The sequence below is a fragment of the Colias croceus genome, chromosome 19 (genome assembly GCF_905220415.1).
Source record: "Colias croceus chromosome 19, ilColCroc2.1".
Taxonomy (NCBI): Eukaryota; Metazoa; Arthropoda; class Insecta; order Lepidoptera; family Pieridae; genus Colias; species Colias croceus.
In genome coordinates this window covers 3538170-3553107 of record NC_059555.1, presented here as the reverse complement: position 1 = coordinate 3553107, position 14938 = coordinate 3538170, and the positions used below count along the sequence as shown (strand labels likewise).

General features: G+C 33.9%; 3 protein-coding genes across 3 annotated transcripts; 1 reads left to right on the top strand and 2 right to left on the bottom strand.

Annotated features, from left to right (window-relative positions):
• Positions 1-492: 492 nt before the first annotated feature.
• On the bottom strand, positions 493-5222 carry LOC123700115 (MOG interacting and ectopic P-granules protein 1). Its single transcript, XM_045647243.1, has 2 exons — positions 5120-5222; positions 493-4346 (listed from the first exon to the last, which is right to left on the bottom strand). Exons 1-2 carry the CDS (start codon positions 5139-5141, stop codon positions 1714-1716), a joined length of 2655 nt encoding a protein of 884 aa, XP_045503199.1. The 5' UTR covers positions 5142-5222; the 3' UTR covers positions 493-1713.
• Positions 5223-5872: 650 nt separating this feature from the next.
• On the bottom strand, positions 5873-9016 carry LOC123700217 (protein unc-45 homolog B). The gene has a single exon (XM_045647366.1). It carries the CDS (start codon positions 8861-8863, stop codon positions 6038-6040), a length of 2826 nt encoding a protein of 941 aa, XP_045503322.1. The 5' UTR covers positions 8864-9016; the 3' UTR covers positions 5873-6037.
• Positions 9017-9517: 501 nt separating this feature from the next.
• On the top strand, positions 9518-13792 carry LOC123700272 (T-complex protein 1 subunit zeta). Its single transcript, XM_045647444.1, has 6 exons — positions 9518-9746; positions 9938-10137; positions 10402-10541; positions 11539-11686; positions 11905-12098; positions 12671-13792. The coding sequence occupies exons 1-6, from the start codon at positions 9610-9612 to the stop codon at positions 13445-13447; spliced, it is 1596 nt and encodes a 531-aa protein (XP_045503400.1). The 5' UTR covers positions 9518-9609; the 3' UTR covers positions 13448-13792.
• The last annotated feature ends 1146 nt before the right edge of the window (positions 13793-14938 follow it).

Here is a 14938-nt window from a genome sequence, read left to right as displayed (position 1 = left end):
TTATGTTCTATTTGTAAGATTGTCACGTTAAATTATTATGCTTGTAAAATAATTTGTTAGCTCGTTACATAATATTCATTTTATCAAGCAACATAAATATTATGACGAGACGCGAACTCTACGTACCTACAAAAAAGGCCAATCAACCACCACAATAAGGAAGATATCTGTGGAAGATATATACAATTTTAAATTTACCGCTTCGCTGGAACTTCAGCGTTCTATTATATTTCGCGCCAAAGAGTGGGACGCTGCAGCTGGTGGATTGTAGCCTTATTAGGGTGACCTCACGATCCATCCAATATGGCGGCAGCAAGCCGCCATTTTGTCTAACTTGAAAAATTCACGAAAATCAAAATTTACCCATTATACAATTTATCGGGTGGCCGGTTTTATTCTAGTTGGCATGGACCGTTTTATTCAAAATTTAAGGAATTAAAAATTTAGAATGGTCTAAAACGTAATTTTAAAAGGTTTTAAATGAAACTACTCTTTATTAATCGTCTTTTATATCTAGCCACTAGACATTATTAACAATTTTACTTTAAAATTATGTTAATCCAATGATATGAGAAATAATAATTTTAATGGCGTAAAAAGTGACATGAATGGTATATGAAAATGTAGTAATATTTATAACTCGCATACAAGTCACAAATTAAAAAGAACTCGTTCTATTAAAATAAAAAGGGTATTTTAATCAATCAAAACATGATCCCAACAATCTTAGAGAAATTACATAAGCAACATTTCACATTATTTACTTCAATAACTTTATTTAATTCTCACATATCATTACAAAACCCTCCAGACACAAAATGTGAACATACATCTTTGAATTAAATAAAAAAAGAATACAGTATGTACCTATATTAAGTTCTATAAGTACGATAACAATTTAGTAAACTATAGCAAATCAACACTCCAGTCTAACCTGAGATCAGAACTAAAAAGACTGATGTGTTAAGTTTACAGCAAGAATTTAGGTTTCTGTGGTAAGCAGGTTGAAAGAATAAGGAAATTCAAGTAATACATTAATAATAATTATTACTTAATTATTAAACCTAATAACTTAACTAATACCTTACGTAATCATAATTGATTTACCTCCTTCATTAATGCCTTCCTTTATGATTATCTTTACATTTCCAAAACATTCGGCTCCAAATCGCGAATTAAAATGAAAATAGACAATAATTTACCGTGGTCACAGATTATACATGAGTAATAAGCAAATAAATAATAAGATTACTTTATACCATTACGAAATCTAATATCTAACTTGCGCATTCTCCACTACAAAAACAGTGATGATGCAGATCTCAGTTAAATTCCTTTCTTTTTGTGACAAAAACAAAATATGGGACAACCAACTAGTCACAAATACACATAGTAGGAAAGTCATGCTAACAATACAAATGTCACAAAATACCTATTTTATGAGCTTATATTAAGTTTATACACTGAATTTACAGCTTACTATTTATTTTGTTTTATGTTATATTTAAAAATAACATTCATATTTACTTGACAACCAAAGTCATCAATATAATATCTCTGTATTTAAAATTCAATTCTATAAGGTGTAATATGCTCATACAATCAGGTTATTTACAAAATACTGCCTGATCTTGCAAAGTGCATAGCTGAAAAGCTAATGGGAAACATTTATAACAGTGACAGTTTTTTCCAATGTTGTCAAATTTGTTAGTGCTATTTGCCTTTTGCAGTAATGGTCACAGTCGACTTGGCAGGTTGAGGTATTATAGTGATTTCATCACTGATTTTCAAAGGTTTGAGCAGTGAATCATTGTCGGTGGGCTTCGAAGCGGCCGGGGCACTCTTATTCTTATCGATAACGCGCTTCGCGACAACACTGTGCGCCGAATATACGTGGTTCTCGAATTGTTTGTACATCCCAAATGTGGCAGTGCAAACTGTGCATTTGTAGGAGAGATGGGCTGGTTTCAAAGTCATGTTGTGATCCCTTGATACATGATTTAGTAATTTCCACTGATATACCCTGCCACACACAGGGCATCTACCCGCATCTTTACCTTTGTTGGCTGCTTCCTGCATGGAGCTTGTCACAAGCCCATGAGAACCCAACAAATGCCTTTCGAGTCCCTGATCAGTGAAGAATCTAAACTGACATTTCTGACAATTGAGTGGTGGTCTGTTGTAAATCATTTTAGGATGAATTTTCACTTTGTGTATCCATTGCATATGATTTCTCAATTGTTCCAAATCCTTAATGTAACCATCACAAATTTCGCAAATTACAAAAGTGGCCTTAGAATTTTGAGAAGAGTTGGATGAAGAAGGCTGAGGAACACGGGGTAGAGGTGTAATAGATATTTTTGGAGTAGCTGAAGCTGAATGGTTTCCTTGATTGTTCTGTACAACTGGATAATTAGAAATTGTGGTCCCACTTGCTTGATTATTGTGCATAATCATAACTCCACTCCTTATGATGGGTACTCCTGACACAGGAGCACGTGTAGAAGGACCCCCTAATGGTGGACGTCCTCTGGGCCTACCAAGAATTGGCATGTTGGGTATTACAGCATTTCCTATACTTAATGGTGGTCGTCCGAGAGGACTCATGCCCATTTGTGAGCGGTTGAAGTTTGATTGATAAGGACCCATTATATTGTTGCGGGCTCTAGATAACTTTGGTATTTTTGCTGGAGGCTCCCAATCTAGTGGTGGCCCAAGATTAAATTCTGGTTTGAACTTTTTAGCACAGGCAATAAGATGGCGAGCAAGTTTGGTTTTACTATTGTCCTCAAAGTGGCAACTAGGACATTGTTGATAGGCTGGAGCTCTCTCGAGTCTACCTCTAATATTATGTTCAGCTTCCATATGAAATAATATATCATGTGGGCTCCTTATTTCAAATGCACATGTATTACATTTATAAATATTATTTTTCATATGTGGTGCCTCTAAATGATGAGACATAACAAGCATAGATTCTGTTTTAAAACTACAAAATTCACATTGCTTCTGTTGCAGGGCATATGGGGCATTAAGCTTCTTACTATATGCCAAATTTTGTGTGAGAGATGCAATTGCTCCTTCTGTGGCTCGTGTACTACGTCCAGACTTCTTTTCCTTATACATTTTTCTATTTTGTGTTTTCAATAAGTCACTTTGAACATACTCCTGTACTAGATTTATTCCAATGTTTATAAAAAATTGTCCAAGTGAACAGTCAAAGTAACTATCTGATTTGCCACCTGCACTTTTACCAATAAGGTCCATTGGATCTTTTATGTCATCATAGGTAGTGTCCTTATCTTTTATAACTACTGTATCATCATCACTTGCAGCTTCATCCGATTCACTGGTAGATTCTCCATCCCAAGAATCATCATCATCATCTTCATTCCGGCGCTTCCGTCGTCTCTTTTCTGATTTTTTGTCCTTTTCTTCACTTTCTTTTTTTGCATCCTTGTCACTTGCTTCCTCTTCCTCCACTGCTTCTCCTCTCTCAATCTTCTCTTTTCTCTCCTTCTCTTTTCTTTCTTTTTCTGCTTTCTCTTTTGTTTGTCTCTCTTCTTCTTCTTGAGCTTTCAGATCTTCTAATTCTTTTCCTAATTTATCCACAAATTCTCTAAACGGTTTTAATGATGGTTTTTCGTAAACATAAGGTACAATGAATGATGGTGCTTCAACTACAAACATATCATCAGTTAGAGAAGGCAGTATGTTAGATTGAGGAGCTTGGGTATTATTTGATTGATTATTTTTAGTATTGTTATTTTTACTGCTTATTGGTGTTATTGTAGTTCCTCTCGCAGCAATGCTTTGACACAAATTGTGGGCATCAATATTACTTGAACTTGTTTTATTTGGCATTGCTGTTGGTCCTTTACCAGATAAAATTGAATTTGTGTCTATAATCACAACAGTAGGCTCTTTATTTGGTTCTTCTCCATTAGAAGTACTTTGTTTTGATGCTAGTTCAGCTAAGTTTTTTGTATCATTTATCACAATAGGCTTATTCTTATTTGGAACTTGGTTAAGGGGGTCTTCAATATTAACTTCCTCAATGTCTGATTCTTCACCATTTTCCATTGGCTCTTCATCTTTGTTTTTATCCCTGTCTCTGTTACTTTGTTGTGAATCTTCTGAACTGTCATTTGAGTCACTACTAGAGTTAGAAGATTCATCATCATTGGTAACTATTTCATCATCACTAGTAATTTCATGAACTTCAGGACTTAAGCCTCCTCCATTTTGATTTTGAGGTTCATTTTCGTTTTCATTCTCCGATTCACTGCTTTCATCTTTTGGTTGGCTCCCCTGTGATGTGTCATCATCACCTTCTGTACGGTCATCTGCAATGTTGATTAAACTTATTGAATATAAGGCCTTATAACAGAGTTCATGAGTAAAAAGAAGAACAATTCAGCTCTCATTCAACTAATTTAAAGAATATAAATTAAATTTTATTGATCTACACTAAAATTTAAATAAATAATATAATGAAATTATATAAAGAGACTAAGCTAAATTGACCTACTAAAATCTAGGTACATTTATAAACATAATAAAACCAAAAGCTTTTTTTTATAATTCAGAAAACGCAACTTAAATCTATTGAAAACTATTTGTGGATGTCGTGAAAATTTTCTGAAAAAACATTTTTTTTTTCGAAACAAACTTATAAACTACGACCAAAACAATGTTAAATTCGAATTCACAAGACGTTATTAACTACGAAGTTTGATAACTGTAAAAGTAAGGAGTAAGAAACAAAAATATTTCCCGAACGCACAAATAAAAAAAACCACAATTTAAATGTCCGGCGTCGGCGAAGACGCTAGAAAGGGAAAAAAATTAGAATATCTTAGTAACCTAACGTTCGATAAACATAGGATTTAACCTAAAATCTAGGGCAAAAACCAATGACTTTTCCACGCATTTGAACAAGTTTTATGACAGTAATACTTTTCAGCTCAACTTGGCGTCATTATATCATGTGGAGCATAGACCGCCATATGGGATTCCATGGCTTTGCTCGGAAAACACTATTTCATCGATACGACGACAAGTTTTAAATAAGTGTGTAATTTTAGTATAACTAACAATAATCTTTAAAAATATGTACCTGTGGCAGTCGAAATAGACATTTTCAGAGGGAATAAGTTAGAAAAACCAAAAAATAGCACAATAGTACAGTAGCGGACACCAAACCAAATCAAGCTGTCACATAAAAAGGTTCCATTTAAAGTCACTTTCTGTATACAGATAGTACATGCCAAAAATGTTGTATTTTATTTATAATCTGTATTTTGTTCAAAAACTACAAATTGAAAAGTAAATTTATAATTAGGTACATATTATTTATATTAAAATCAGCCATTAGATTATATTAATTATAACACAACATAGTCAACTTTGATTTCTTTATTTCTACTGCAAGTTTTAAGAAAAATTAAAAAAATAAAACGCAGTAACAAAGAACTTGTGTAATATTATATTAAATTATAGAATAAGCTAGTCACCATGTAACTAATAAATTATTTTATTGTCTTACTTAAATAGATTTGTGAAAAATATTTCTAACCAGCTACCTATGTAGGTGTACTCACGTTCTATTTTGCTGTATATACGCAACTAAGTGAGTGTTGCCCACTACGACACTTGCATGTTTATCTATTCAAATTTGTATGAAAAATTGAAATTCTCGAAATCTCTAAAGTATGTCGTTCTCTTTTTTAAGAAATGTTATGGAAGGTCATGTGAAAGTCGGATTTGCGACACTGGGTTCTGTAAAAAAATATAAGCATTTTATTTCCAACTAGCGTATGCCCCTTATAAAGATTGTATATCAGTGAAACTAACAAATAAAAATCGAATATAGTAAACTATTGAAAAATTCCTTTATTACACTTAAATCTCCATATCTTAAAAACAAACAAATACAAAATATTGTCACACAAATTGATTGTTAATCATATCATCATATAAATAATTTTATTATTCTATGTCTAATATAAGTTACTATTTTCAGAGCAAAATACAATTATTCTTCATCATCAGCATCATCTTCAGGCTCTTCTTGTAAAGCATCAACTGGTCCTTCATCAGGTTTCCTGATAACCCCAAGATCTTCAGCAGCATTCAAACATTTTTGAGCATACTCTTTTGCTTTAGCACATTCAGGCTCTTCCAACTTTGTAATGGCCATTAATATCTCCATTACATCAGTTTCAAATACCCTGGCAGCCATATCTTTATCATCATTAACCACATTATACAACATGTATGTACCTCTATACTGAATTTCTTTGTTAGGGTTTGCAAGTAAACATCTCAATGATTCTAACCATGATTCAAGGTCCAAAATTTTCCTACAGCAAATTTTACTTGCTGAGGTTAAAATGCATAAGGCACCAGCAGCAGCCATCACAGTATCCACATCTTCTTCTTGGCAAAGTAAGCATAAAAATTTAGTTTTATCATTGTTTCCTTCAAAGGTCTTTATAACATCTTCAGATTGCACCAAGTTACATATACACTGTGTTGCAGCTCTTTGTAGCATTAAGTGATCCTCATACATGTAATGTTCTATTTTAGACAAACCTCCTTCTTTCAGTATTCTATTCCTTGTTGTTTCATTCATGCCAGCTAAATTGCACAAAGCCATAAGAGCTTCAAAATTCTCTAGGGCAGTGCATTCAGGGTGCAATAATGATATCAGTGGTCTTACCACTTCTAAGTTTCTTTGCCCAGGAAAAGCAACTTCAGGATTAATTGTTATACCAATTCTTGCCAAGGCTTGGGCAGCTTGTTTTTTACCATTATTGGTTCCTTCTAAAGACATGGGTATCAATACTTTTGCCCCTCCTTGTTGCACAACAATACCTCTTAATTCTTGCAAACTGCAAATTGCATTGAATACTCTTGCAATCAATTCTCTTGAATTGTGACTCTCAGTTTTACTGAGAGCAACTAGGCCAGATGTAACCCCAGCCTTACATAATACTGTCAATCTTTTATTAACAAAGTCAGGATCATCTAGTTCATGTTGTTCAGGGATATGATGCTTAGCAAATTTAGCAAGCTCCACCATTTCAGGCATAATCTCCTGTTTTTCATAAGCATTGCACAAATTAACTAAAGTGGTTACAACACCATAAAGGCATGACTGATCTCCACTTTTAGCTAACTCAATAAGAGAATTTAATGCAGCCTTATCATCAACTAACTTCTCTTTTACATCTGCATCTAATGTCAGGTAAGAGAGGCCCTCAGCAGCCCATTTTCGCATATCTTTATCCTTTGCTGGATTTACTAAGAATTTTCTACATGCATCAGCTAATTTCTTAGTTGAACCATCTGCAAAGGGCCTGATGGATGCATCATCACCTCCAAAGCTTCCAATTTTACATAATCCAACAAGGGCTCTTACCCTAACGGCATCATTTTTAGAAGAATATAATTTTTTTAATATGTCTACACCCTTATCAATGATTGCTCGAGCTTTATCTTTTTTAGATGCAGCAGCAATAAGACATTCGCATGCTACTCTTTGTTGTAGTGTATCTTCAGTCTGAGCCATGACTAGAATCATTTCCATAATACCTTCCTTAGAGATAACATAATTACCGACATCAATTGGTCCTCTCAATAATGATGTAATAGCAACAGTGACCCTCACTTTTGATTCAAGATCTGGTGTTAATAATTTATCTTTAATAAACTCATCTACTTGTTCATTGAATTTTTCTCTAGCCTGATCATAATACATGTTTTCATAAATTTTTGCCAAGCATGAGGCAGCTATGGTTCTTGAGGAAGGAGTAATATTCATGGCAGATTCATACTTGTATTCCTCCAATTCACTGCAAACTTCAAGGAGGCGCTGTAGGCCTCTAATTTCAACAAACCTCTCAGCCCAATTTAGTGTGCTATAGTGACAGTTTCTCATAATAATCTCCATAATAGCATCTCTAGCCAAGCCAGTGATAACTCTATTTGTTATTGAATAAGTTAAGCATGTAAGTAGAGTATCTATTTCTGTTTTATACTGTTCACAAAGATTTTTATCAGGCTTTGTATCCTTTTTGGTATCCATACCAGAGAAGGTGTTCAATATTGTTTGAAGGCAATATTGAGCAGCTATAACAATTTCTTCTTTGTCACTATCAATAATTTCCAGGAACCAAGGTACACCAACTCCTTTAATAATATTTTTTGTCCTTTCAACGTTCCTCTTGCATAGTTGACTTACAACTCGGATAGCATTGACATAAATTTCTGACTTTTTTTCGTTTTTCACCAACTGTTGAATTTTTTGAATTATACCATTCTTCAACATCATGTCTGCAGCATCACCTTCTTTACATAATACTAGTAAGTTAGATATTGCTTTTTCACGTTTTTCTTGATCTTCACCTATGTTGAAAGCGAGCTTGAACATTTGTTCTACTTTATTGCTAGTTTGAGCGGCATTCCTTGCTCTTTCTTGGACTATAGCATGTAAACGACCTAGCACTGGTTGAATAGCCTTGTTAGTAGGGTCTACTGTGAATATTATTTTCGCATCCCGGTAGGCCTCTTCAAATCGTTCTAAATTTTCTAAAGCTTGAGCACGTCGAAATAACGCCTTAGGATCTTCAGGTATAATTTGCAAGGCATCATCGCAGTCTTTAATAGCTTTCTCGTATTCTTTTAACTTAAGATAGGCCGCAGCGCGATTCTTCAAGTACGTGGCCATATCACGCGTGTCTCTCTTCGCAATATTAATTGCTTTAGTGTAAAGTGATAGCGCCTGTTCATAATTTTCGGTTTTAAAAGCTTCATTTCCTTTATTTTTGTAACTCTCTGCTTCTTCTATTTGGTCCATTTTGTTTGGAACTTAATTTAAATATTACAGCAATCTAAGCACCGGCAAGCCTTTTATACACTTAGGAATTTTCTGGCACTATCTCGTAGGTACATTTATATGTATTCGCCTTTAAATAGAACATTTATTTTTGTAACTCCATATTATGACACATGAACCCGGTCTCTTACGGTTTCATGTTGAAAATTTCATTTTGACAATTGACATTGGAAAGCAATATTGCTAGTAGTGGATAATAGATTTACACTCTGTTCTAATAGGCATGGACCCAATAAACATGTAATAGGTGAGCCGCCTGCCACAAATATTTAGACCTATTCAATTAAATTTTATTTATTGACATGTTTTACAGTTGTGTTTACAGTTATTTACAATATTATTGTAATGAACCCGTATTGATAAATCTTTTCCATTCGTTTAAAATTATATTTATTGACATTCGAAATGCTTTTACTAGGTACCTTTAAATCTTAATTTAGATGTTATGGATGAATTAATTAGAATTTTGAATACGTGGTTATTTTCAAATACAGGTTATTTCAAAGACAGTGTTTTAAAATATTTTTTATTTTTTTAATTTTACACGCCATGAACATTGCCAAGCACACTACTGCTAATGTCGCTGGGAACTGGGAAGTGGCAACACCAAACAATACGTCCAATGTCCATCAATCATATCAGAAAAAGTTAGTAGGTACCTAGGTAACGTGATTTTTGCAAGTTTTCGTAAAACAATCTTTTAAATAATGGCTGCGATAAGTTTGTTGAATCCTAAAGCTGAATTTGCTAGAGCTGCCCAAGCTTTAGTTGTAAATATTTCAGCAGCAAAAGGTATCCAAGATGTAATGAAAACTAACCTCGGTCCCAAAGGTACATTAAAAATGTAAGTAATTAGGATTTAAATACTGAATTATTAAACGAAACTAAAGTGAAACTTGATTTTTTTTGATAAATACTTGTACTTACTGCACTGTTATAGAAACTTAGATTAGTAACTAAAAAGATAATTGCGTTCAAAGTCGCATGCGGTTGAGCAAATGGTTGTCACCATATGTAATATTATCTTTGTTACAGGTTAGTGTCAGGCGCTGGCGATATTAAAATTACTAAAGATGGTAACGTGCTTCTTCATGAGATGCAAATTCAGCACCCAACTGCTTCCCTTATCGCTAGAGCTTCAACTGCTCAAGATGATTCCACCGGCGATGGTACCACGTCTACCGTCCTGCTGATAGGAGAGCTGCTTAAACAAGCCGATATTTATATTAGTGAAGGTATACAGATTCAAACTATTTCACTTTTTAGTGTGTTGTTTTTGAATCTATTCACTTTTTATTCAGTGTAATATAAAGTTGTAAAGTATAAAGTTGACTCACTACTTCATAGCTCTAAATATAAACAGCCATAATACTGCATTTATTTATTTTTTGATTGATCGTAAGATGTACTCATGCAATTAATTGATAATATCAAAAAAAGAAATGGCGATTGAAAATACTAATATTTCTGTGTTTATAAATATATTTGTTTCATTTCAGGCTTACACCCTAGAATCATTACTGAGGGCTATGATTTAGCTCGCAACAAAGCCTTGGAAGTTCTTGAAAGTATGAAAATACCCATTGAGATCAAAAGAGAAAACTTAATTGATATTGCTCGTACTTCTCTGAAGACCAAGGTAATCTTACATAGCCAATGTATTTTTAATATTATTTTACACTAGCAAAAACATTAGTCAAATAGGCCTGCTATTTTCTTTCGTTAACATTTGGTGATTCATTTTGAAGTGAAACATCTATAGGTGCACATAAAACCTGTGAAATGGGCATTTAATATGACGCGTTAGGTAGGTTAAGTTTATTTAAATGGTACTGAGAAATAAATATGTGGATTTGCAGCCCTGTTCCTGATGGATGTTTCGATAAATGAATTCTAGGATTAATACATAACTGCAATAAGGTATTAAAATGCAGTGAATTGTAAGCAGTTAGTGGATGTTATTACAGTAGAACTCCAATTATCCGACTTAATGGGGACCGGGACCCATTCGGATAATCGGATTAAAAAAAAAAATTGCTATTGGAGAGAATAAAAGTTACGTTTTGATATTGCACTATTTTTTTATTGAATTAAATGAAAGAAACATGAAATTTTCACATGTTTTAAATATAAATAAAATGTACTTATGTACAAGTTTAGAAATAAAAATCATTGTTTTTTAAACATCTCCGTCAATGTAAGCTGTTTTGCGGTCTTCAAATGTTTTCGACAATTTTTTTGTGATTCGAATAATCGGCGATTCGGATAGTCGGAGTTCGGATAATTGGAGTTCTACTGTAATTTTTTGTAAGTTTTCAATCACGAGATTTAGATCTTAATTTAACGCCTGTAACAGTTTTTTGTTTATTAATCTTATGGGGATATATTATTATGGATACAAAATTTCCTCTTTAATCTAAAAACACTCGTCGTTGTCGATTGCATAGTTTTCAAGACATTGAGAAGAAATGGAAAAGGAATTTCTAAGAATTTTTAACTAATGGAAAAGAATTTACTTCACAGAAAAGATATTGAGATGTAACTTTTTATCCCGTGAAGTACAAAATTTACTTTAATTTACTTATTAATTTGCCAATTTTGACAGTTAATTTTCAATACATCTATCCATTACACAGGTACACCCGAATCTCGCCGAAGTGCTAACTGACGCTTGCGTTGACGCGATCCTCGCGATACGTAGACCCGATCAACATGTTGACTTGCACATGGTAGAGCTGATGGAGATGCAACATAAAACTGCCACTGAAACAACTTTGATTAAGGGTACGTAATGTTTCATGTTTTGTTTTGTAGTGTATCTGCTTCACCACTTGTGTCTAGTGTGCCTACAGCCTAGTAATTGAATAGATTTTTGCGCAATTCATTTTCGAATTTTTGACTTTTCTATGCTTTATTTATCAATTTTTATTCTGTATACTTTTTATGTTTCGTACTATAACTGCCATACTCTCTGCTTATTATGAATGTATTGTATTCTCAAGGCCTGGTCATGGACCATGGAGCGCGTCACCCCGACATGCCAAAACGTGTGGAAAACGCATACATTCTTACTTGCAATGTTTCACTCGAGTACGAAAAGACTGAAGTGAACTCTGGATTCTTCTACAAGTCTGCTGAGGACAGGGAGAAGTTGGTGGCGGCTGAACGTGATTTCATCGACCAGAGAGTTAAAAAGGTAAGTTTTAAATAGCTGTAAATATTAAACACACATTTGTTGACTAAGATTATTCTCATTCAGTAGTGACTCTAAATCGCTCTTAAGATTAAATGAAAAATCACCTGATAATTTAATTTTCATATCAAGTGTGTTACAGGCCTGAATATTGTTCCGTACGAAATAACTTCACAAACTAACCAAATGATGAGTCATTTTGTTAATTGTTTAGAATTGTGTAAAGCCTATAACCTGCCCCCCTAGACAAGTGGCTTTCTATTAGCGTAACGTTTGATAGAATAGATTATGAATGTATGAGATTGACGTAAGCTGTCGATACATTTATCTACAGCTTATGTCAATCTCATACATTCATAATCTATTCTATCAAACGTTACGCTAAACGAAAGCCACTTGTCTATCCCCCCAGACTTGCTGAAATCATACGGACTGTCATGGTAGATCTCGTAGTTATTGTTATTTATTTTTATTATAGTGTAAATATTGTTCTAATTCTTACGAAATAAATACGGAAGCAAACGTAATTCTTATATGATAATTTTTTAATAATGTAATCTCATAACTTATTACAGATTATCGCACTAAAGAAGAAGCTTTGTGACGGCACCAACAAATCATTCGTTGTAATCAACCAGAAGGGTATTGATCCTCTTTCCCTCGATGCTTTCGCCAAAGAAGGCATTATCGGTCTCCGCAGAGCCAAGAGGCGTAACATGGAACGTTTAGCTCTCGCATGTGGCGGTTCTGCCATGAATTCCGTAGACGATCTTACAGAAGAGTGCTTAGGATACGCTGGACTCGTATACGAACACATTCTGGGTGAAGAAAAATACACATTCGTTGAAGACTGCAAGAACCCCGAATCTGTAACTATTCTCATCAAAGGCCCCAACAAACACACTCTAACCCAAATCAAAGACGCCATCCGCGATGGTCTCAGAGCTATCAACAACGCAATTGAAGACAAATGCGTCGTCGCTGGAGCAGCTGCGTTCGAAATTAAGACCAACCTGGAGTTGCAGAAGTACAAGGATACAGTTAAAGGCAAAGCTCGTTTGGGCATCCAAGCTTACGCGGAAGCTTTGCTCGTGATTCCTAAAACGCTGGCAGTGAACTCTGGTTATGACGCACAAGACACCATAGTTAAACTGCAAGAGGAAGCTCGTTTGAGCCCTGACCCCATTGGTTTGGACCTGAACAGCGGAGAAGCTATCAAACCCACGGACATGGGCATTTACGACAACTATATTGTGAAGAAGCAAATTCTTAACTCCTGTTCCGTTATTGCTAGCAACCTCCTTCTAGTTGATGAAATCATGAGGGCTGGTATGAGTAGTCTTAAGGGTTAGTTTTATTTCATTATTTCTTCGCATATTAATCTTTAACATTTATTCTGTATTACTTTAATATGAGAAACTTAATTTTCTTTAAGTGCTAAATATATGCATTTATTATGTTTAATAACTCAGCTATTGTTTGCTTGTTATTCTTATGATAAAACTACTGTGTTGTGGACATAAATTTTAACAAAACCAAATTAATTAATGTCTTTCATTGCTACTAAATTGGGTTTATGTGCCTGTTATGGCACAAGTCCTTAATACATTCAGTCCACGATAAGTAGCTGACCATTATTTGGCACATTAGCTTACATATTGTAATGAGTATTTCTAATTAAATTGCTTTTAAAACTATTATTTGGTTTATTTTCAATGACCTAATAAACTTAAGGTGGATGTTCCGACCGTCCCTCCATACATTTTTGATTACCTCTAAACACTTAACACAGACACTATTTCTTTAAAACTAATCATTTTATCACTTCTCTATAATGAAATGTGTGCGCGTTCGACCTTTTTAATCAATAATTTACAATATTTACTTAGAAAAACAACAGTAAAATACCGGAAAAATTTGACACTTCTACAGTAGTGTGCGTGACTTTTGCCAAGCGAAACACGACATAAAGCACGACATCTAGCGCATAGACTATATACTTATTACAGATCTAGCGCGTCAATGTCTAAACGAAAGGCGATGTTTAGACTTAAGACGCGCTAGATGTCGTGCATTCGCGTTCGTTATCTTATACATAATGAGCATAATTCTAATAAATCAAAGTTCTGTGTAAAAATTGAGTAATTTCATTTCCAATCGTTCAAAGAAAATAACAATAAAATAAAATAAAACTAATGACCTTAGAAACTATGTTTTTTTTTGTAAACAATTTATTATTCATTATTGTTCGTCCGTCGTAGGTCTGTAAACTGTATTGTACACTGAAGGTAAATGGTACTGTAGGTACTTTAGTTCGGCGTCGTCGTCGGCTTGATATAAATTACATTCTTGATTTCATTTGACACGCGCTATGATTTGCGCGCGGAATTTCTTGTGTTGTGAATTTAATTTTGTATGCTATGCATTTTAATTGATTCAAATTGCAATGTTTCTCTAGTATGCATTTGAGACTATATTGTAAATTGTAATAATTGATCGTGGGTATAGTAATTAATTATTCTAATAACGCAATTAGTAATATATGTATTTTCGGTGGGATTCAAAACAAAAAATTGGCCCGTGATTTTTATGAAATTTCACCACATTGCAAATCACATCAATCATAGTTCATACACATGTATGACGAAAGTGATTAGTATTGTGGCTAACATTGACTCATCAGTTCATCACTGAAACCAGTGATAAATCAGTACCTATATCATATTGTGTTTGAATATTTTTAAACAATGATATAAGTATACAATTATTATAAATCGGTAAACTATCAAAGTAATCACAAACTTGCAAACATTGGTAAAATGTCCAGTAGTTTATGAGCCTAT

What these genes read in the sequence shown, in the direction of transcription:
- LOC123700115 (XM_045647243.1), bottom strand. Translation starts at nt 5,141, where the DNA reads ATGTCTATTTCGACTGCCACAG. An exon ending in GTCTATTTCGACTGCCACAG is followed by an intron (nt 4,347 to 5,119) that starts GTACATATTTTT and finishes TCAACATTGCAG; the next exon opens with ATGACCGTACAGAAGGTGAT.
- LOC123700217 (XM_045647366.1), bottom strand. Translation starts at nt 8,863, where the DNA reads ATGGACCAAATAGAAGAAGCAGAGAGTTACAAAAATAAAGGAAATGAA.
- LOC123700272 (XM_045647444.1), top strand. Translation starts at nt 9,610, where the DNA reads ATGGCTGCGATAAGTTTGTTGAATCCTAAAGCTGAATTTGCTAGAGCT. An exon ending in CGATATTTATATTAGTGAAG is followed by an intron (nt 10,138 to 10,401) that starts GTATACAGATTC and finishes GTTTCATTTCAG; the next exon opens with GCTTACACCCTAGAATCATT. An exon ending in TGAAACAACTTTGATTAAGG is followed by an intron (nt 11,687 to 11,904) that starts GTACGTAATGTT and finishes TGTATTCTCAAG; the next exon opens with GCCTGGTCATGGACCATGGA.